This window comes from Pecten maximus, chromosome 5 (assembly GCF_902652985.1).
Source record: "Pecten maximus chromosome 5, xPecMax1.1, whole genome shotgun sequence".
In the NCBI taxonomy this organism is placed as follows: domain Eukaryota; kingdom Metazoa; phylum Mollusca; class Bivalvia; order Pectinida; family Pectinidae; genus Pecten; species Pecten maximus.
Genome location: NC_047019.1, coordinates 46,876,467 through 46,900,289, shown reverse-complemented (window position 1 = coordinate 46,900,289; position 23,823 = coordinate 46,876,467). Strand labels below are relative to the sequence as shown.

The window sequence follows — 23,823 nt, the reverse complement described above, 5'->3', positions numbered from 1 at the left end:
ATGTCACTACCAAGAGAGCAGTCACAGGAAAGCAAATTCCAAAACTGGCATGAAGTGTCAGTGGGTATTTCCACGACTACCCACGGAATGGTGGATTATCTAAAAGACACTTTGACAAATCTCCACAGCAGTATAAAGTTGGGGCCCTGTGCTGGACTGGGGAAGTGTAATGATAACTGCAGTATACGAAGTTGGGACCTCTCTGATTGGTGTCCCACATGTACAGAATGGCGGAATCAGATCTTAAAACACCACAGGTACAACACCAAGGAGGATCAGATACACTGGAGTAACGTGAACTCGTCAGAGTGGCCAGAGAGTGTGAACGAGATGGTTAAGATGTACGGTCCTTACTGGTGGAAGGGCACACCACACTATACCTCTGACCTGGCTGTCAGTATACACATACTTAACAACTGTAACGCCTTCAGCATCCCTGTGGAAGTGTGCCAGGCAGTACGGGGTGTGAGACAGGGCAGATTACATATCAACAAACTCGAAAAAGACAAAGCGTTAAAGACAATGATACAGTTGTTAGAATTACCAGATGTAACAAACACTCGCTCTGGAAACCATGCCTTAAAACTCATGATTCTGCTCACTAAGGTTCCTAAAACTACAGTACTGTAACTCGAGTCAGACCATAGACACATCAAACTTAATGTACTTTTACAGTAGACACACATATTATGTACGATAACAGTAGACACATCAACATTAATGTACTATAACAGTAGACACACACATTAATGTACTATAACAGTAGACACACACATTAATGTACTATAACAGTAGACACACACATTAATGTACTATAACAGTAGACATACACAGTAATGTACTATAACAGTAGACACACACAGTAATGTACTATAACAGTAGACACATCAACATTAATGTACTATAACAGTAGACATACACATTAATGTACTATAACTGTAGACACACACATTAATGTACTATAACAGTAGACACACACATTAATGTACTATAACAGTAGACATACACATTTATGTACTATAACAGTAGACACACACATTAATGTACTATAACAGTAGACACGCATTACTGTACTATAACAGTAGACACACACATTAATGTACTATAACAGTAGACACACACATTAATGTACTATAACAGTAGACACACACATTAATGTACTATAACAGTAGACATACACAGTAATGTACTATAACAGTAGACACACACATTAATGTACTATAACTGTAGACACATCGACATTAATGTACTATAACAGTAGACAGACATTAATGTACTATAACAGTAGACACACACATTAATGTACAATAACAGTAGACATACACATTAATGTACTATAACAGTAGACACACACATTAATGTACTATAACAGTAGACACATCAACATTAATGTACTATAACAGTAGACACACACATTAATGTACTATAACAGTAGACACACACATTAATGTACTATAACAGTAGACACACACATTAATGTACTATAACAGTAGACACATCAACATTAATGTACTATAACAGTAGACACACACATTAATGTACTATAACAGTAGACACACATTAATGTACTATAACAGTAGACACACACATTAATGTACTTTAACAGTAGACACACACATTAATGTACTATAACAGTAGACACACATTAATGTACTATAACAGTAGACACATCAACATTAATGTACTATAACAGTAGACACACACATTAATGTACTATAACAGTAGACACATCAACATTAATGTACTATAACAGTAGACACATCAACATTAATGTACTATAACAGTAGACACACACATTAATGTACTATAACAGTAGACACATCAACATTAATGTACTATAACAGTAGACACACACATTAATGTACTATAACAGTAGACACACACATTAATGTACTATAACAGTAGACACACACATTAATGTACTATAACAGTAGACACACACATTAATGTACTATAACAGTAGACACACATTACTGTACTATAACAGTAGACATACACATTAATGTACTATAACAGTAGACACACACATTAATGTACTATAACAGTAGACACACACATTAATGTACTATGACAGTAGACAAACACATTAATGTACTATAACAGTAGACACACACATTAATGTATTATAACAGTAGACATACACATTAATGTACTATAACAGTAGACACACACATTAATGTACTATAACAGTAAACACACACATTAATGTACTATAACAGTAGACACACATTAATGTACTATAACAGTAGACACACACATTAATGTATTATAACAGTAGACATACACATTAATGTACTATAACAGTAGACACATCAAAATTAATGTACTATAACAGTAGACACATCAACATTAATGTACTATAACAGTAGACATACACATTAATGTACTATAACAGTAGACACATCAACATTAATGTACTATAACAGTAGACACACACATTAATGTACTATAACAGTAGACACATCAACATTAATGTACTATAACAGTAGACACACACATTAATGTACTATAACAGTAGACACATCAACATTAATGTACTATAACAGTAGACACACACATTAATGTACTATAACAGTAGACACACACATTAATGTACTATAACAGTAGACACACACATTAATGTACTATAACAGTAGACACATCAACATTAATGTACTATAACAGTAGACACACACATTAATGTACTATAACAGTAGACACACACATTAATGTACTTTAACAGTAGACACACACATTAATGTACTATAACAGTAGACACACACATTAATGTACTATAACAGTAGACAGACATTAATGTACTATAACAGTAGACACACACATTAATGTACAATAACAGTAGACACACACATTAATGTACTATAACAGTAGACATACACATTAATGTACTGTAACAGTAGACACACACATTAATGTACTATAACAGTAGACACACACATTAATGTACTATAACAGTAGACACATCAACATTAATGTACTATAACAGTAGACACATCAACATTAATGTACTATAACAGTAGACACACACATTAATGTACTATAACAGTAGACACACACATTAATGTACTATAACAGTAGACACACACATTAATGTACTATAACAGTAGACACATCAACATTAATGTACTATAACAGTAGACATACATTAATGTACTATAACAGTAGACATACATTAATGTACTATAACAGTAGACACACATTAATGTACTATAACAGTAGACACACACATTAATGTACTATAACAGTAGACATACACATTACTGTACTATAACAGTAGACACACACATTAATGTACTATAACAGTAGACACACACATTAACAGTAGTAGTAGGTTTATACTTAACTTATTCCACATTTGTTGGAATGTTGGGTAAATTAAAACTACGTATATCACTTGTTTAATACCTACTTGACAGAATTGGCTTTGGGCAGTTTTGATATTTGTTATTAATATTTTTCATTTCTTTTCTTCTTCTGTCTCTTCTTTTTGATGATGTAATCATCAACATGAAGTAACTCCTTTCAGATGGATTAAGAAATTATCATATTATTAATTTGCAAGAGTTGGTGTAACCCTACTTCAAATATATATATCTATTTGCTGAAATTGGCTTTTGAGCCTCATCAGTGGATGGCCAGTGTGTTATGCATATGTACTGTGTGGCCTGTATCTGTTGGGAGGATAAATTCAATATTACTAAATATTGATGTTCAATAATATCAATAGTTTATTGCTTTGTATTATTCACTGATACCATAATAATATAGTATTTAAAATTAAGTAGCCTTAGCTAAAGGGTTACTCTCTTAAACAACATTGAATAAGTCTCAACAACTTCAAGGAGTTACTTCCCCTTAATTCATTAAATCAATTTGTCATATCAAGGTGTACATATACATTATATTTGTCTGTATTTCTTACCACCTATTGTTACTAAGGAGAAGACTTAGCTAGGCTATGCCTGATGTCTAATCATATCGCCTTTCTTTCCATGTCAATAAAATTTGTTGAAACTGTTTGTATTTTACCTGTCTGTATCTCACCTGTTTGTTTTACCTGTCAGTATGTCACCTGTTTGTGTTTTACCTGTCAGTATCTCACCTGTTTGTGTTTTACCTGTCTGTATCTCATGATCACCTGTTTGTGTTTTACCTGTCTGTATCTCACCTGTTTGTGTTTTACCTGTCTGTATCTCACCCGTTTGTGTTTTACCTGTCAGTATGTCACCTGTTTGTGTTTTACCTGTCAGTATATCACCTGTCTGTATCTCACCTGTCTGTATTTTACCTGTCAGTATATCACCCGTTTGTGTTTTACCTGTCTGTATCTCACCTGTTTGTGTTTTACCTGTCTGTATCTCATGATCACCTGTTTGTGTTTTACCTGTCTGTATCTCACCTGTTTGTGTTTTACCTGTCTGTATCTCACCCGTTTGTGTTTTACCTGTCAGTATGTCACCTGTTTGTGTTTTACCTGTCAGTATATCACCTGTCTGTATTTTACCTGTCAGTATATCACCCGTTTGTGTTTTACCTGTCTGTATCTCACCCGTTTGTGTTTTACCTGTCTGTATATCATCTGTTTGTATTTTACCTATCTCTACCTCACCTGTGTGTTTTACCTGTCTGTATCTCACCTTCATTGTACATCTTTACACCTATCAGTTCAGCATTTTGGTTAATACAAAACAAATCACAAACTTTATCTTGATGTAGATTTCATTGAAATCAATTTAATCAACAGACAATATTTTTATTACAGTACATAACACAATACATCTGCCATAAAAATTGTCCAATGAATAGCTCCTGCATATAATTATGCAAAAAAGAATTAAGATCTATAACATGATTGTGTAACAGACAACATTTCTATGTTCATCAAATATATATATATATTGCAAAATTATGCAGTAGATGGTGTTTCTAAATATACACTTTAACTTAGATTACACAGAATGTCAGAATACTCTGTGATCAGTTTAGACAAGATTCACTGTAGAACATGTAACTAGCATACCTGTCAACTTTGACCTATAACAGATTGTTTGAGATTGCTTCTCTCGAGATCCTTAAGATTTCACAGTATCCTCAGCCTACCTTGACAACAGTCACGATTTTACACCTACCAATGATCCCTGACTAGCCCGTACAATGATCTCGATTTTACACCTACAGACTTACCCGCACCATGATCTCGATTTTACACCTACAAATGATCCCAGACTTACCCGTACAATGATCTTGATTTTACACCTACAGACTTACCCGCACCATGATCTTGATATTACACCTACAAATGATCCCAGACTTACCCGTACAATGATCTTGATTTTACACCTACAGACTTACCCGTACAATGATCTTGATTTAACACCTACAGACTTACCCATACAATGATATTGATTTTACACCTACAGACTTACCCATACAATGATCTCGATTTTACACCTACAGACTTACCCATACAATGATATTGATTTTACACCTACAGACTTACCCATACAATGATCTCGATTTTACACCTACAGACTTACCCATACAATGATCTCGATTTTACACCTACAGACTTACCCATACAATGATATTGATTTTACACCTACAGACTTACCCATACAATGATCTCGATTTTACACCTACAGACTTACCCATACAATGATCTCGATTTTAGACCTACAGACTTACTTATACAATGATCTCGATTTTACACCTACAAATGATCCCAGACTTACCCATACAATGATCTCGATTTTACACCTACAAATGATCCCAGACTTAAGATCCAAGACTTACCTTGATCCAAGACTTACCTTTACAATCAATAAAGATTTACATCTACAAATGATCCCAGACTTACCCATACAATGATCTCGATTTTACACCTACAGACTTACCCATACAATGATCTTGATTTAACACCTACAGACTTACCCATACAATGATCTCGATTTTACACCTACAGACTTACCCATACAATGATATTGATTTTACACCTACAGACTTACCCATACAATGATCTCGATTTTACACCTACAGACTTACTTATACAATGATCTCGATTTTACACCTACAGACTTACCCATACAATGATCTTGATTTTACACCTACAAATGATCCCAGACTTACCCATACAATGATCTTGATTTTACACCTACAAATGATCCCAGACTTATGATCTAAGACTTAACTTTACAATCAACAAAGATTTACATCTACATATGAAAACTGGTTTACCTTTACAATGATTTTACACCTTTTAAAAGTTGATTTAGAAATCACAAGTCCAGTAAGCCTTCACAGGATTGACCAGGGAGATAGACAAGATGTCTAGATGTCCTCAGTTTGAAGCTCAATTAGGCTCCCGATTGTTATATATTCTTTAAAAATATCTTGATTTACTGACAATTTCATCAATACCTTAAATTCCAGTTATCATGAAAGTTCGCTTTATTATAGTCAGTCATGATGTTATCACTCAGAATATCAGCCATAGGACACTGATACAAGCTAATTATCACCTTAAGTTTCCTCATATTTCACACCTCTGTTGAATAGACATTGAATAAAGTTTTAAAGAAATGCATGAAAGTGCTAAATTTTGTGTTCATGATCAGGTGATTAAAAGGTTCAGTTACAAATGGCGATGAGAGACTCGGGACAATATCAAGAGTTGACAGGTATGCAGGACATTCAGAGACATGACCATAACAATTAACAGGTAGGGCACCAAGTACATAACAAGAAAGCATGCGTGTAGAAGCAGGAGTTGATTGGTAAAAGCACTTCATGAAGTATTAGTAATTAACATATTACCATTAACAAGATAAATATAAATGCCATTTATGCATTAATGTTAATCACCTAGAAAGTCCATAAAAAACATACATTCTTTATCTCTTACAACATATAATATCAGTTTTATTTTACTAAAACACGAAATGCCTTAGAAAAGTCATATAGACATATCTAACAAATTTAAAAATACATTCTGATACATAAAAATTCAGTTAAATACATGGCACATTTCCTTCTGGTGGCTTTTCATATGTCCAGCATATGTCTTCTACGTCTCTATAATAGCTGATGTGTCACTGGGGATGAATTTCCTCTCTTTATCTAAGGCAGTGTCCTTGTCAGATTGTTCCGTACCCGACACATCAATATCAATGGTAGTTGAGGATGTATGAAGTGAGATGGTAGTCAATGTTATGTAGGATGGGGTTTGATAAGCTGAAAGTTCATGCTACATAGGATGGAGTAATTGAGCCAATTTGTCCTGCAGAGCTGCCACGGTTATTCTGTTTTCTACATTGTGCTGTGAAAAGAAAATGAAAGAATATTATAATAAACCTAAATCAAATACAAAACTATATTGCAGTTGCAACAAATCATTAATTCTATCTATGTACAAGTAACATAATAGCAGTAGCATGAACGTATCAATAATATTCCCAATGGTTTATAGTTACCTGCCAACAGTGGTCAGCCAACAGACTTTTGAGGTGAGGTGGTACTGTGTCCTTGGTTGCACAAATCATGTTGTCCACACCACCCATCATCTTTAAATATAAAACATTAATCTATTTAATAGTAAACTCAACTCGCACAAACAAGAGGCCCAGAGGGCCTGTATTGCTCACCTGGTTTATTTGAGAAGCCATCAAAATAATGTCAATGTTCCATTTGCTAACAGTTTGTTGATGTATGATTATGTTGTTGGGATCTCAATTGCTTCAAAGATATAACCCAGAAATGAAGTCAAGATTGTATTTAAAGAAACTGAATTTGAAGCTGAGAATAAACCTATTCCTGAATGCAAAAAAAACTAGAACTGTCGCCAGGATGACTAATACCCCCGCAATCTGCATGAGTCAATGGTGAATTGGAACTGTTAATTAGAGGCTAACTAAGATAACCCAGTAAAATAGTGACCAGTTGCCATAGCAACCATAATTTTGAAAAAAAAGTGGCATGCACATCTACACATGGTCCTCTATATTTGTGTGAAGTTTCATTGAAATCGGCCCTTCGGTTAAGGAGGAGTTGTCCGGACAAACTTAAAGTTATGGTTCTTAATGGAAAACCTGTTTATAGTGACCAGTTGTCATAGCAACCATAATTTTGAGAACAATAAAGTGGCATGCACATCTACACATGGTCCTCTATATTTGTGTGAAGTTTCATAGAAATCGGCCCTTCGGTTAAGGAGGAGTTGTCCGGACAAACTTAAAGTTATGGTTCTTAATGGAAAACTTGTTTATAGTGACCAGTTGTCATAGCAACCATAATTTTGAAAAAAAAAAGTGGCATGCACATCTACACATGGTCCTCTATATTTGTGTGAAGTTTCATTGAAATCGGCCCTTCGGTTAAGGAGGAGTTGTCCGGACAAACTTAAAGTTATGGTTCTTAATGGAAAACCTGTTTATAGTGACCAGTTGTCATAGCAACCATAATTTTGAGAACAATATAGTGGCATGCACATCTACACATGGTCCTCTATATTTGTGTGAAGTTTCATTGAAATCGGCCCTTCGGTTAAGGAGGAGTTGTCCGGACAAACTTAAAGTTATGGTTCTTAATGGAAAACCTGTTTATAGTGACCAGTTGTCATAGCAACCATAATTTTGAGAACAATAAAGTGGCATGCACATCTACACATGGTCCTCTATATTTGTGTGAAGTTTCATTGAAATCGGCCCTTCGGTTAAGGAGGAGTTGTCCGGACAAACTTAAAGTTATGGTTCTTAACGGAAAACCTGTTTATAGTGACCAGTTGTCATAGCAACCATAATTTTGAGAACAATAAAGTGGCATGCACATCTACACATGGTCCTCTATATTTGTGTGAAGTTTCATTGAAATCGGCCCTTCGGTTTAGGAGGAGTTGTTCGGACAAACTTAAAGTTATGGTTCTTATCAGAAAACCTGTTTATAGTGACCAGTTGCCATAGCAACCATAATTTTGAGAAAAATAAAGTGGCATGCACATCTACACATGGTCCTCTATACTTTTGCGAAGTTTCATTGAAATCGGCCCTTCGATTTAGGAGGAGTTGTCCGGACAATCTTAAAGTTATGGTTCTTATAAGAAAACCTGTGTATAGTGACCAGTTGCCATAGCAACCATAATTTTGGAAAAAAAGAAAAGTGGCATGCATATCTACACATGGTCCTCTATATTTGTGTGAAGTTTCATTGAAATTGACCATTCAGTTTAGGAGGAGTTGTCCGGTCAAACTTAAAGTTATGTTTCTTATCGGAAAACCTGTTTATAGTAACCAGTTGCCATAGCAACCATAATTTTGAGAAAAAAAAAGTGGCATGCACATCTACACATGATCATTAATATTTGTGTGAAGTTTCATCGGAATTGGCCCATCAGTTTAGGAGGAGTTGTCCGGACAAAATGCGTCTACAGACAGACGGACGGACGGACGGACGGACGGACAACCTGATCCCAGTATATCCCCCCTTACTTCGTTGCGGGGGTATAAAAAAAAAGTGGGAAAAAAACCACTTCATTTTTGTGCAACATAGATAATGTTTAAATGAAGACACTGATCCTACCTCCTTAAATACAGCCTCCCTACTTGAATGTCGCAAGTGCTGCCACATCTGCTTGCCAGTCAGCATCTCCGCATATAGACAACCAGCTCCCCACACATCTGATCTCTCCTGTAGGTTCATGTAACCATCACTTGTCACAATCTGGAGCAGATAAAGGGAAGATTAACAGCTTTGAGGCAAACAACTATATAATCTGGGGTACAATGCACTCACCTCAGGGGTACAATGCACTCACCTCAGGGGTACAATACACTCACTTCAGGGGTACGATACACTCACCTCAGGGGTACAATACACTCACTTCAGGGGGTACAATACACTCACCTCAGATGGTATAATACACTCATCTTAGTGGTACAATACACTCACCTCAGGGTACAATACACTCACCTCAGGGGTACAATACACTCACCTCAGGGGTACAATACACTCACCTCAGGGGTACATTACACTCACCTCAGGGGTACATTACACTCACCTCAGGGGTACAATACACTCACCTCAGGGGGTACAATACACTCACCTCAGGGGGTACAATACACTCACCTCAGGGGGTACAATACACTCACCTCAGGGTTTACAATACACTCACCTCAGGGTTTACAATACACTCACCTTAGGGTTTACAATACACTCACCTCAGGGGGTACAATACATGCGGGAAGTGAGCTCTTGTGGAATGCCACATCAACTTTGTCATTACTGATGAGTGACATGGACAGATTGGACAGGTACACTTGGTTGCGACTTGTATCCTTAAATAGTACATTTGAGGCTGAAAACAGTGAAATGATTATCTAAGTCATAGGGTTTACCATATCCATGTGAAAAAGATATGTCCTGTTTTCATGGAAACAACTCTAAAGTTGAACAACAGGCCCAGAGGGATATTTCAGTAATTATGGCAAAATACTGTAATTTAAGCTATATTTCCTGCTTTTGAACTGCCTCTACCAACAACCTGACCATTTTGAAAGAAATTTTTTTTTCATCATTTCACCCCTGTGACCTTGAATGAATGTCAAGGTCAAAGATAAGCATAACATTTTTAGCCAGCCATACATGCTATCGATGTATCTAAAATCAAGCATTATGTGTATAGAAAAAGGAGCTTATCCCTTTTATGTGCAAATTTTTATATTTTCAAAGTGCCATACATCAATCATTTTTCATCTAATGATCATAAAACTTGCACATTCTGTTTTAGTAGATCATGTTCTTTGATATGAGATGAAAATTTACTTAATTTAATATTTTTATTTTTGACCTCCTTTTGACATGTCATTGAGAAAAGTTAGTCCTGACCAAATGCTAACCAATTTCCAGTGAAAATGAAACAAATTATGCTAAAATTTGTGAGTTTCCTATATAAACTTCAGTAAAATTTACCCCCTCCCCAGCGGGAATGCGACACCCAGGGGCCATACAATTTTTATAAAGCACTTTAAGATCCTTCATCCATTAAAGTATATCATTCTGCCATATCTGGGTCATGAAAAGAAGATTTTTGAAATATCAGTCAATCTGACCCCTTTTGGCCCTGCCCCTCAGGCCCCTGTGGTGTTGGGACCAAATGATTTACAATTTGGTAGACTAGCAAAGGAAGGTTTCTGCAAAATTTCATCAAAAATAGTTCAGGGTTTTTTGAGAAGAAGTCGAAAATGTGAAGATGTTAACTAACAACGGATGAAGCCAGATTGGAAAAGGTCACCGAGCTTGGCTCAGGTGACCTAAAATTATCAAGTTTGATGTTTGACCCCTTTTATCTTGACCAATTACCTCCCGACATCTAATCAAATGTAGAACTTGATGTTTTGATGCTATGATGTTTATGTTCACTGTGCACAAGCTTTGTGTTACTGATGTCTTTACAATGGATTTCAGGTTGTTTAACTACTAAATAGTTACTTTGTTAATTAACCTATATCTCTAACTAGCAATTAAAAACCAAAATGTCCTCCTTAACAAGCATGTACTGTACTGGAAAGAATTTTGTATGCTTACCTGTCCAGTACAAGTAAATGATTCGCTTTTCATGAAGGAATGTCACAGCACTGAGTAACTGCTGCATTATAAACGTAGCTTCATCTAGCTGCAGAAAAATGTGGAAGTCTTGGTACTCTGCCAGTGTGCCACCTGAAACACACAAAATGCTTCAAGTAAACTTCAAACAAATTACATACTGATATTACAACAGGTATGTAACTACCTCAATAGAAATAACAAAACTCACCAACAATCAAAGTGTCAACACTTACCACACATAAAGTCTGTACACACGTATAAGTAGTCAGTGGTGTTGTAGAGCCACATGTGGGGAATGATGTGGTGGTGCCCACCACCAATCAGCTTCCTGTACACCTCTGCTAAGTTATTTCTACCATGATCATTCTTCAAAATCTACATAAACAGAACAAAGACAAAATCATTCATCTACAAAAACAAAACTATTTAAGAATTATAATGATAACCTTTGTCCTGAGTTTGTGATCAATATCATATTTTTAAAACCTCTCTATAAACAAAGATTTCTCTAGAAAAGTTAGTTCAGAGATTTTTTAATCTGTCTAAAAGATACACCTTATAATTCTTTACCATTGTCATACAGAACTTCCTTTGTCTGTACAAAGACAATCAGTATATTACATATTATCTACTGTTTCTCATTTCCAATTTTGGGGTTGATAAACCATTAATACGGGGAATTTGTTGAAGATGCAGGTTTCTAATTACCTTCGAAGATGTTGATTTTTGTACGTCTGAATTTAAACTATTTTCCAATCAGGTGGTACTTTGAAGCATTAACTACATGATCAGTAAATAATGATTTAAAACAATACACATGTGGCTGTATAAAAAGAACCAACTGCTAACCAAAAATATCAATGATAGAAAGTAAATGCAATTTGATCATTCTTTAACGTTGGAAAAATAAACTGATTGTTTAATCATTCTAAGCAATAGCAAGAACTACTGCTTTAGTTTCATGTTACAACCAGTAAATCAGGTCAAGAGGTGATCAGAACTGGCTCATTTTCACATCTTCAAACTTACACGCTTCAGTATCAGGTCTTTACTCTCCACTAGGGTGTCCTCCTCTTCAGTGAACAGAGCCACATTGCCATAGCTACCAAATGTAGTGATGAGGATCACATCAGGACTAGGGAGAACATCATTGGAGCCAGTCGCCGTAAGCTGCAACAAAATGTATTTGTGTACTTTTTATGTCCTTTATTTCTTGTTCATTTCACCAACTACTAGTCAAGATCACTAGCATATTCAAAAGAAAAATCAGCTAAAAGATTCTACTAGAAGCATCCACAAAAAGTCCATGAGTAAATTCTACCAGCAGATTCCATTTGTAGGATCCACAAGATTAATAGTCCAGAAGTAAAAAGAACTTAACTCCAGTCATCCCCGTAAACCTCCCTTACCTGTATGAACTCTCCCTTGGCTGGAAACTCGTAAAACCTTTGGCCAAGACTAAGGCATGGCAAAGTCTGGCAAATCAGGAACTGGGACACTTCCTCAATACCGCTGGTAAAACTGTAACAATGAGAGGGACACATATACACCACCTGACAATTCCCTAACTTCAACTTTTAGAGGAACCTTGCATTTCAAATATTTCTGCATATGGAACAAGACAATTTGTGACCTGCTATTACAATGTGTTGGTATATTCACTTTTCCACATTTTTTCCATTTCAAAACAAAAGATCTAGTACACAACCATTCTGTAATAGCTTATTTTTCAATGAATAAGAAAACTTTCAAACAAAGAGGCCCAAGGGCCTTCATGGTCATCTGACTCTTGAGTCCCTTGTAATATAAGCGGTAGCAAGTACAGAGGTACTGGTGGCCACAGATGCCATGGCATCCATCTTGGATTTCAGACCGACCCAAAAAATAACAACACAGGATTATCTAAGGTAAGTCAGAGCTGAATCCCACAGGTGGAACTTGAGAAGAAGTGGTGTTCAGGAAAACCATGCTTGTGCAATCATGTTATAAAATGGCCACCATGTCAAAGTTTTTACACAGCCCAAGTTTAACAACACTCTGTTGGCTCCCCTTCCATAATATCCCTACCTCTTTTCAGCTATATAAGTTTTGCAGTGAAAATATAAGTTTTTCGTTTTTGACAAATCAGAGCAAACCTTTGTATTTCCAATCGAAGCGAAGTGGTGGTGGTTATAATTACCTGCGTAAGAGGTGACACATAGGTATGCCACACTTGTACAGATGCTGACCACAGCTGCGTGTGTGATGGTAGAGGGCCTGGCCCACCTGTTGGATGGTTTTATTACACTCCAGTGACCAGCGGCCAGCCAGTGCCTGAGTCAGACCAATGACAGCCTCACGCACCTGTAACAGGAAAGGCTAGAGCTGTAATGATTCATACTTAATATTGTGATACCTGGTGGTACATATTGTTATCGGGAGATTTCTGGTGACAAAGAGTGATTAAAAACTTCAACTGTCAGAATTCAAAATAGCTACTTGTTGGCCTTCTATTTTTCAATCAGTATAAAAAATAAACATGCACAACAAGGGACCAGTGGGAAACTACACATGCATGACATTTGAGAAAGTTCCAATCAGTACTATCTGAGAAATATTGGTAACAATATTCTACCTCTCAAAATGCGTCCAAGAGCAAGACACCCTCAATCTATACAACACATAAGATCTCATCATTTGCCCTGTAATTCTACAGACCAAATTTCATCAAAATCCATTCAGTCGTTCAGGACAAGTAGTAATTAAAAGGATTTACCTCAATTCCCTTATTGAGCCCCGCCCCTCTGGCCCCAAGGGTGTCACCCCCCTCTGTTTATGCAACATTATATCTCCTTAACCTATCAAATTCCATTCAGGACTAGTTGCAAATTGTCCCATTTTTTTGTATAATGTATGAACATTCCCATCAGTTTATATCATGTATGAATTGTCCCATCTATTTGTATAATCTATGAATTGTCCGATTTATTTGTATAATGTATGAATTTTACCATCTATATTTATTTATATATTGTATGAATTGTCCCATTTCTTTGTATAATGTATGAACTGCACATTATTGTTATTACAGTGTATGTCCAGTGTATTAACTTTCCTCCATGTTAGGAATGATCTAGATTTCCCAACGGTATAAAACATTGTTTTATAGATAGAATTATGATCTACAGTGATTTAGCAAGTTAAGTTCTGCAGCTTGAAAAAACTAGGACTGTCACGAGGATGGCTGACTAATACTCCAAGTAGCCCCCACAAAGTTGATGATAATAATTTAATGGAAAAAGCAGAGGTAAAGTAAGTTTTACATGATATTTTTGAATTAAATAATTATTTTCTTCATTGAATAAAAGTCAAAATGAACAATTTAATGTTTTAAGTATTTCTTGCATAATTTCAATTTCTCTTAACAAAATAAAATTAACAATTATTGAGTTAATTAATTCATTTAAATTTTAAAAGTTCTATGCAATTTTTCTGAATCAAAATTAACAATAGATTGGTGGTGAAAAAATGACTTTTTCAAGTTTTATTAATTGGCATCTAGATTAAATTTGCCATTATTATTTCTTTTCTGGAAACGATATTATTTATGAATTGATAAACCATACATTTGCAAGTATAGGTTTTCACAAATTTGATGGAATTACATATTTGATTATGATGTGTCATTTATTCAGTATCAAAATAAAAGAAGACTAAGAAACGTTAACTATGTAACATAAGCTTGAAATTTCAAAAATGTCGCTTCTGCAATCATTTTGGAAAAAATCTCTTATTTTAGGTTAAATTCCCTTAAAACCACAAGGAAATTCCCATATTGTCTTCATAAAAGTATCACATGTGTGTGATTGGCCCAAAGGAATTCAAGTTTTCACACAGAAACTACTTGACCTTTAACCTTTGAAGCTGAAAAGCAATTCTAAGCAAGCACTTTCAGTAAGGATGCACTGTAAGATGTTTGAATACAGTTGACCCAAGGAAACTCAAATTAATGCACGGAAACTGATTTTCTATTTATAGTAACAGTAACCTTGACCTTTGAAACTAAATTACTTCATGGGCACAACTCTGTGTTGCACTGATCATTGACATTAAATTTCAGAAAGATCCAATGAAAATTGAGCAAATGCATATACATGTAGCTGGACAAAATTGTATTGATTTTTTTCACAAAAGGGGCATAACTCTCTTAAAAGGGGGCATTTTGTAAAACTTCAGGGGCACAACTCTGTGTTGTACTGATCATTGTCACAAAATTTCAGAAAGATCCAGTGAAAACTGAGTGACTGCATAGCTGGACGAATTTGTATTGATCTTTAACGTAAAAGGGGCATAACTCTCATAAAAGGAGGCATTTTGTAATATAACTTTAGGGGGCCCAATTCCATGTTGTACTGATCATTGCCACAAAATTTCAAAAAGATCCAGTGAAAACTGAGTGAATGCATAGATGGACAATGTCTGTCTTTGAACAGACGGACAATGCTGATTGACGATGCTATTTCCAGTACACCAACTTCATCGTGGGGGGTATAATTACGGAGTGTCTGGTAATACAGTGCATTCCGCTTAATTGGGTTGTCTATTTGCGGGGGCTTTTTTACCCGATTAACCGACTTATGCAATAAGCCGAAATGCACGTCGCCATCTTGGATTTGGTCCGTAATGATCATCAGACTTGGGTCGATTTTGGATGAAAATATTTGCCTTTATTATTGTTAATAAACGGCGTTTTTGTTTGTGCTTTTACTGTAATTGTAATAATTACCTTGTTACATTTGGGGTCAGAACAGGAACTGTCCCGGCACCGGGAAATGTACTCCAGGTCAATGGCAGACTGAAATACGACAGGATAAGAATCATTACTCACTTTAATTTGTATCAGAGAGTATTGCATCATGTAATCAGGAAAAAAAAATATCTCTCTGAGAAAATAGGGCAGGCAGGTAAAATATTTTTAACATAACTTGTATATATGTTGACAACCTCCTCACCTCATTATGTTGCTGTGATCTTCCAGTTCCTGTGGCCGAGTTGGGTTGCTGGTCTGAAACAACAATAAACAGACTTCACTACAACAATTACAGGTAGTTATTTTAGTTAAAGGTTTACTGCCTCCATGACTCCTCTATTGCTAGATTTTGTCTCACCGACTAAAGTCAGTGTTCTATTGGCTTTAGGTACTTACTGGTTTACTGCCTACATAACTATGCCCATTGCTAGATGTTTGTATTCCTCTGTTACCTATATGGAACAATATGTTATATAAGTTTAAGTATAGTTGTAGAAGATGGTCCCTGGTCCTAAAAGTGTCTTATTGTTATGATGTTACTCACCATCTCTTGGAAACTTGACAAAGCAAGGGAGAAGTGTGTTATGCTGTATTTTTGGTAACATTTATATATGTAATGTCCATCTAGCCTCTCCTAATAAATATTTCCTAGGAGTGCCATGGCCTTTTCCCAACCTCAGGGCTGGTGTAATTGTGACTGTTTTTAACCAAATAAGTGAATGTTAGAGATTACATTATTGTATTGATTAGAGTTAAGCTGTGCATTGATGTTCTGGATATCTGATAGTATTTAGTCTAGAACTGATACAAATACAATGCCTTTGTAATGCCAATAATGGATTATAAAACAAATGTTGTAATTTTGGCAAATTACCAACTGAAACAGAATATCCGATTGGTATGTATTTTGAGGATGAATATCTAATCTGAACAGAGCCTGGCTTGTTATATACATGTTGTTAATATACTTACATGGTGATGGCATGTTTGGTGACAACTTTAAGGATTCCAGAAACTTAAGAAACTCCAATGGATCCTCCAGATGCTTCTCTAGTAGGGACTTGTCATTCTGTATCATCTGTATGAGCATACTAAATGGAGATCTGGGAAGTGCTTCTGCCTCTTCACTAGACCTGGGTGCCTGTGACTCCATGTTGTCAGAGGAATTCTGAATATCACTTAAGTATTTACTAACAACATGATGATAAGATGGGGTTTGATAGCTTGGATCAGGCATACCAGAAATGTCACTAGGAAGGCACACACTACTGTCATTGCCTGTACTAGCACTTACATTGCTCGGCATACTGCCATTCTTATTGATATAATTCATGTCATCTTTGAATGATAACATACTTACAAATGGAATATTGCCAGCAAAACTCTCCTCTCTTTCCTCATCACCTAACACAGAGAGAAATGGCATATTTGCCCCTTCCTTTGAGGTGTGTGATGACTGAATTTCACATTCCGGTTGATGTTTAATGCCTCCTGAGACAGTAGAGGCACTTTCCCCACTAGAAGAAGAGGGTAGAGAGTTGGTTGGTGTCTCTGATGACATGATACTAAGGTTTGGTAAAACGTCACAATTTGGGTTGAAATTCATTTTTTGCTGGAGGACCTTCATGGTGTGTTCTTCCACATCAAATACCTCTCCCTCATGGTTCTGTGAGCCCATGGAATTGTTCTTACTTCCATCGGATCCATACCCCGAGTCTTTATAACTTCGACGACGAGTTTTTGCCTCGTCTTCATTGGGATTATCATCCTCTGAATTTTCTATGTCTTGAAAACTGACACTTCTGTTGTAAGCACCTTGTTGAGATTCAGTAGCTTTGTCTAGTGCTGTGGGATTCCTTTTTAATATACCAGATGTAGCTCTGTCTTGTATAGTTGACTCCCTTGGTTCACTGTCCTGTTTTAAGATACCACCATTCAAAGGTATATTGACTGGATGATCTATCCTCGGAGACGTGACTGGACTGACCAGGTCTGGTAGCTGATCCTCATTGCTTCTGAAATCACTGAATATTGGTACATGTTCCTGTGAGCTGGCCATGTTAACCAGGTCTGGAAAACTGGAACACTGCTCATCACCAGGTGGCACTCCTTCATCTATTTCATCAGATCTACGCAAAAATCTTTTTCTACCAAACTGATTGCTTGCCTTTGAGGGTTGCTTGCCTACTGCATCCCCCTGATAATATTGACTTGAATCCAGGCTGGCCATTATAACGGATTATAGAAGTGTTTACCTAGGTCAATGTGAAATAAGGTAAACCTACATCATGTTGTAGGAGGCGTCATCATTAATGAGACTGAATCCAGTGAAATCTCTACCACACCAACATTATATTCAATCTGAAACAGACCACAGAATTATTAGCTATATATGATGGTTATTACAGTATATTATAAACAGCAGACCCATGGGTTTTAATGGTCATCTGACTACAAAGGCCCTAGTACAAGTGTTGTATAATCAGTAGCAGTACTAGTATATATATACATTACAGTGGAACTGAGTGCAATACTGTAATAGAAATAATTGGTCAGTACTATCTTGGGATAATTCCTAGTAGGTTTCATCTAAATCAAATTCATAGAACCAAAGAGGTTTGAAAAGCAACAACACTTTGTTAGAACCACTCTGGATCATTCTTGGCAGGTTTCAAATAAATTCAACTGGTTTATCTTCAGAAAAAGTTGAAAATGTGTTTTTCAAAATGGCAACCATTGTGAATTCTAAAGCGACAAAAAAGTAACAACACTTAAAATAAATTGTCAGAACCATCTCAGGACAATTCCTCGCAAGTTTCAATAAAAGCTCTAAAATATGTTTTTCAAGATGGCAGCCATGATGACGATCTTATTTCCTGTCTAAAAAAATAACATGACTTTGTCAGGACAATCTCAGGAGCGTTATATGCAAATTTGAACTGGATCCCACCAGTTGAACTTAAGAAGTTTGAATAGGTGTTATTCAGAAAAACCATTGTTGCACAATCATGTTACAAAAAGGCTGCCAAAGCAACTTGTCAATTCCTTAATATTCCCACAATTTTTTATATAAATGGAACTTGAGAAAATGCTGTAAATGTGTTTTTTAAAATGGGGACCTTCTTTGAATTCAGAACGACCTGAAAAGTAACATCACTAAGTCTTAGTTGGGATAATTTCAGGTAAGTTTGTGTTTAACAAGATGGCAGCCATGACGACCATCTTGGATTTCGGAATGACTAAAAAAAATAAACACAAGATCATCTTGGGATCATTGTCAACACCAAGTTTGAGCTGAATCCCACAGGTGTAACTTGAGAAGAAGTTTGAAATGTGAAAAGTTTACAGATGAAACACAATGACTATAGGTCATTTTGGCCCTTTGGGTCAGATGATTTAAAAAGAGATCATATACAGCACCTGTTTCTCGTTACAAGAAAAAGAGTAAGGAAGACAAATTTCAGATCTTTTAGTATCTGCAGTTACTAGAAACAAAAGGCTCATGGGCCTTAACTGTCACTTGATTTTTGATAAGCTGACGTACAATGAATGCCCGCACCTGTACCATGCCATGTGAGATTATCAAAATGCCTTATCCAACATATATATATCTTGCATGCAGATTTAAGACTGTAGAGAATTTGATTCTAGCAAGTCTGGGTCTAAACAAGGAAATTATAGAAATTTCAACACATATATCTGAATAAACTTTGATTTATGAACCTCAGCCACTTGGGGTCAGTCAGGGCCTATTTGTGAATACACGTATGTATACCATCAAACTGCCATCCCATACCCATACTCATAGTTCAAACCAGGTAATCAATTCTATAAGAAATTAAACAAAGATAGTAAAAAATGTGTTTTCTCTGTATAAACTGTAGTAAATTTTACCCCCTCCCCAGACAGAAATATGCACTACAGGGTGATGAAATTCACAATTTTGGTATAGCACCTGAAGACCCTTCAATCTATGAAGAGTATTTGTAGATAATTCTACCATATCTGGGTCTTGAGAAGATTTTTGCTATTTCAATCACTTTGACCATAATTTTGTCATAAGGAACACACATTTCAAATATGAAAGCCCTCTTTGCAAATGTAGTATGAATGGAAAGGTCTTATAGCCCTATGTCATATAGCTAACATACTGTGGTCAAGATTAATTTTTTTTAAGTAGGTCAAAGGTCATGGTGAAGGTCAGCACATCCGTGAATGTAGTACCCATGGAAAGGTCTTTCACAAGTAACACACGTCAGTAATCCGAAGGTTTCGGATGTTTCAACTGGTTTTTATATATCTGATATGGGCCGACAAACATCAAAACTCCTGCCATAGTGAAAACGGGAGAATCTAATTACCGGCCCACGAATTAGCAATTCTTTGTATGTTTTCAACTAGTCCACTAATCTTATAATCAATGAACCCTGAGTTTGCAAACATTTACCAGCCATATTTGTAATGATCACGTTCATGTGACCTGACAAGATTTTGTGCAACACAGGGTAATTCCTCATGCTGAAAATAACTTACTTTTAATCAAATGATTCACATTACAAGTATGGTTGTATAATGTTTTTGTTGGATTATAAAATGAGTGGATTGACCTGTTTATATGTTGATATGCATGCCAAGACAGTCAGGTATGTCGAAAAATTATCAATGGTTCTATGATGTGTGGTTTCTATCCACAAAACCTTCGGATTTACATGTCCGAAAGATACCTTAGCTGTGTCTTTATTAGTATTGACACAACATTCTTTTATAAAGAATTTTAACCTAGTGGACTGTAACTGACCCTACTTGTATGTAGCTCGTGTTTACTCTAGTGTTTCTTTCTTTGTTTTTGTTTAACGTCCTATTAACAGCCAGGGTCGTATAAGGACGTGCCTACGGTCAGTACCTGGAAACTGCCCCTCATAGGTTTCGAACTTTTTGAACTTGCAGCCCAGAGGTGGAGGGCTAGTGATAAAGAGTTGGGACACCTTAACCACTTGGCCACCGCAGCCCTTCGTCTACTACTCTAGTGTTACAGTGATTAACACTATGGATTTATATATGTAACCCAGCTGGTAAATACTAGCTGCAATATACCACTCGGCTTAAGAAATATCTTTCGCTCGACAGGTTGAGCATAAGACTAGTAAGCAAGAGGTCCTGGGTTCAATCTCAAGCGGAGGCAATGATTTAAACTGAATGAATCATGCTCTCTGTTACATATATATATATTACTATGGTAGTAGGTAGGTAGGGTCAACTAGGGAACATTGAATCATCAGCACCCCAGTTTACCATTGTCATCCATGGCTTAAAGGATTCTTCAAATTCAAAACTACAAGGCTATGCTATAATTGATTGTTGTGCCACAGATATATCCCTTGAATTTTGTGTGTACATATTTAAGACAAAGGAATTTTGACAATCATCCCAAGGAAAGCAAAACATATCACATACTTCGGCATAACTTCTAGAATTTTTTAATATATAGAACAATGAAAGGTATTTTCGTCAGGTGGTAGTTGTCGTCAGGTTTTACACATTCTTTTAATATTTCAATAAATGCTGTAACTGAAGCTTTCATCAAATAAATATATTGATTTTAGGAACCATTCTGATCTTATTTTCTTTCAGACATTGTCTCCATAGAGATGATATTGACGTTTTAAAAATATCTTAATTTTCCTCACATCATATTTTTCTGATGTTCTTACATTACTTAATATTAAAGGTAAGTGTATCATCTTTTTCCTATGTATAGCCTCTGCTAAGCTGACCTGCATTCCATTTACATCCAGCTTCGGAATTCTTTAATGCCAAAAATAGGCCTGACGATAACTGCAAGAATTTGGTAAAATGGAGGCACCGCAGTTAGGGATCTACAATCTCACATAATCAAATTAAGCTTCCTAGTCTTATTAGCAGCCCAAATTGTTTGTTCTAATTTTAAGATATACAGCAATATTTTTTTTAAATCAGTAGGCCTATAAATTCAGTTAAATGCGAGTTTCTGGTCTTGCTTTCAGACACTAGACTTGCATGGAGTCATTCTAACAGATGTCTGGTGTAGCACGAATTTCCTCTGGCCCTGAAACCAGACTTGGATATTCTGACAGATAGATGTTTACTGTAGCTATTTAAAAATATTTTGGAAGTTGAATATAACAGACCCACTATCAGAAAAGGTTCTTTTTCATTTAAACTAATTTCTAATAGACTAAAGTCTAAATATCAATTATTATCATGTACCAAGAGTGGACTGACAATTCAAGATCTGGGCATCCAGTAGACCCGTGACATTAATCGATTTCTGAAGTCAAGTAACCAGATATATGTGTATTTCTCAAAAGTCTGAAGGGTCAAAATATGTCAAATTCACAATTCCCTTCAAACTGTCAAATAGCATATCTCAATTTGGGGAGTCAGAAGTATACTCTCAAATGGTTACCCTGAAGATGATAGATTATGTCATTTGTACTTATTACGAATCATGTCAGTTTGAAAAACAAGTGTTTTAGACGGTGGAACCGGTTGATACCGGATCCCCAGTGTCGTAGTGGTCCGTCCAGCGTCCGCATGTCCATCTGTCCATGGCTGTCAAGTTCATCGTTGGAATGTGAGCTATTTTTATCAAACATCGCATAGAAATGACACTCGATCAAGTTATTTCACTTTTTCTAACAAAACGACATATAAACCAATGATGTCAGGAAACATGACACGTCGTCCTGCGTATGTATATATACTGTATCTGTACCTTCACTTGGGCCGGGTGGAAATATTCTCCGTGACAGCGCCATATTTGTTTTGGTACTTCTCTTACCAGTCACGTGACCGAGTAATGAGTCAGAACTTAGGTGTCACACCACTAAGCCAGGCCTATAGCACGTTGTATGTCGGTATGTCGTATAGGAGAACTACCACATGGTTAACAATGTAAAATTAGCAACTTAACCACATCCCATCCCACACAGGTTCATTATTTAGGATTTTTTTTATTAGGATTTATTAGGAAACATTATGGACGCCGGCTGAAAGCCTCTATATCCATATCCAGTAAATTACAAAGAAATAATAATTAAATAATATCAGTCCGGTGCAATGTACATGTAGCATTTGGAGATTATTGTTCTTTATAACAATTCGATAGCTAAAGAAGTGTTTCCTTGCATCTCGTCGACATCGTTTTTTGAAAATTTTCTGGGAGTGACCTCTAGTTCTGTTGTTATTGTCCATTTGGAAAAAGTTTTTCGTTACTCGACTATCATATATATTGTTCATTATTTTAAAAACATTGATGACATCTCCTCTAGTTCTCCGATGTGAAAGTGTTGGAAGATTTAATCTTTCCAAACGTTCCGAATACGATAGCGTTTTAAGCCCTGGGATGAGATTAGTTGCCCTCCTCTGCACATTTTCAATCAGATCAATATCGTTAATTCTGA

The 23,823-nt window shown here is 36.0% G+C and overlaps 2 protein-coding genes across 13 annotated transcripts; one reads left to right on the top strand and one right to left on the bottom strand.

Annotated features, from left to right (window-relative positions):
- Positions 1–630, top strand: LOC117328491 (uncharacterized protein CXorf38-like). Its single transcript, XM_033886027.1, has one exon. It carries the CDS (start codon positions 1–3, stop codon positions 628–630), a length of 630 nt encoding a protein of 209 aa, XP_033741918.1.
- Positions 631–4,698: 4,068 nt separating this feature from the next.
- On the bottom strand, positions 4,699–23,209 carry LOC117328194. 12 transcript variants are annotated; one of them, XM_033885619.1, is made up of 16 exons: positions 23,136–23,209; positions 17,354–18,742; positions 16,584–16,636; positions 16,358–16,426; positions 13,772–13,935; positions 13,002–13,113; positions 12,622–12,762; positions 11,826–11,967; positions 11,572–11,703; positions 10,206–10,342; positions 9,568–9,708; positions 7,467–7,556; positions 6,149–7,312; positions 6,028–6,101; positions 5,755–5,879; positions 4,699–5,707 (listed from the first exon to the last, which is right to left on the bottom strand). In XM_033885619.1, the coding sequence occupies exons 2-13, from the start codon at positions 18,609–18,611 to the stop codon at positions 7,241–7,243; spliced, it is 2,511 nt and encodes an 836-aa protein (XP_033741510.1). In that variant the 5' UTR covers positions 18,612–18,742; positions 23,136–23,209; the 3' UTR covers positions 4,699–5,707; positions 5,755–5,879; positions 6,028–6,101; positions 6,149–7,240. The 12 variants fall into 12 exon arrangements, with proteins under 12 accessions (XP_033741510.1, XP_033741503.1, XP_033741502.1 ...); XM_033885612.1 differs by having other exon boundaries at positions 4,699–5,670; positions 5,708–6,101; XM_033885611.1 differs by having other exon boundaries at positions 5,755–6,101.
- Positions 23,210–23,823: the final 614 nt, after the last annotated feature.

Coding starts and splice junctions, on each gene's coding strand:
- LOC117328491 (XM_033886027.1), top strand. CDS start 1: ATGTCACTACCAAGAGAGCAGTCACAGGAAAGCAAATTCCAAAACTGG.
- LOC117328194 (XM_033885612.1), bottom strand. CDS start 18,611: ATGGCCAGCCTGGATTCAAGTCAATATTATCAGGGGGATGCAGTAGGC. Junction 16,637..17,353: donor ACCAAACATGCCATCACCAT/GTAAGTATATTA, acceptor TTGTTGTTTCAG/ACCAGCAACCCAACTCGGCC. Junction 12,763..13,001: donor CCAAGGGAGAGTTCATACAG/GTAAGGGAGGTT, acceptor ATTTTGTTGCAG/CTTACGGCGACTGGCTCCAA.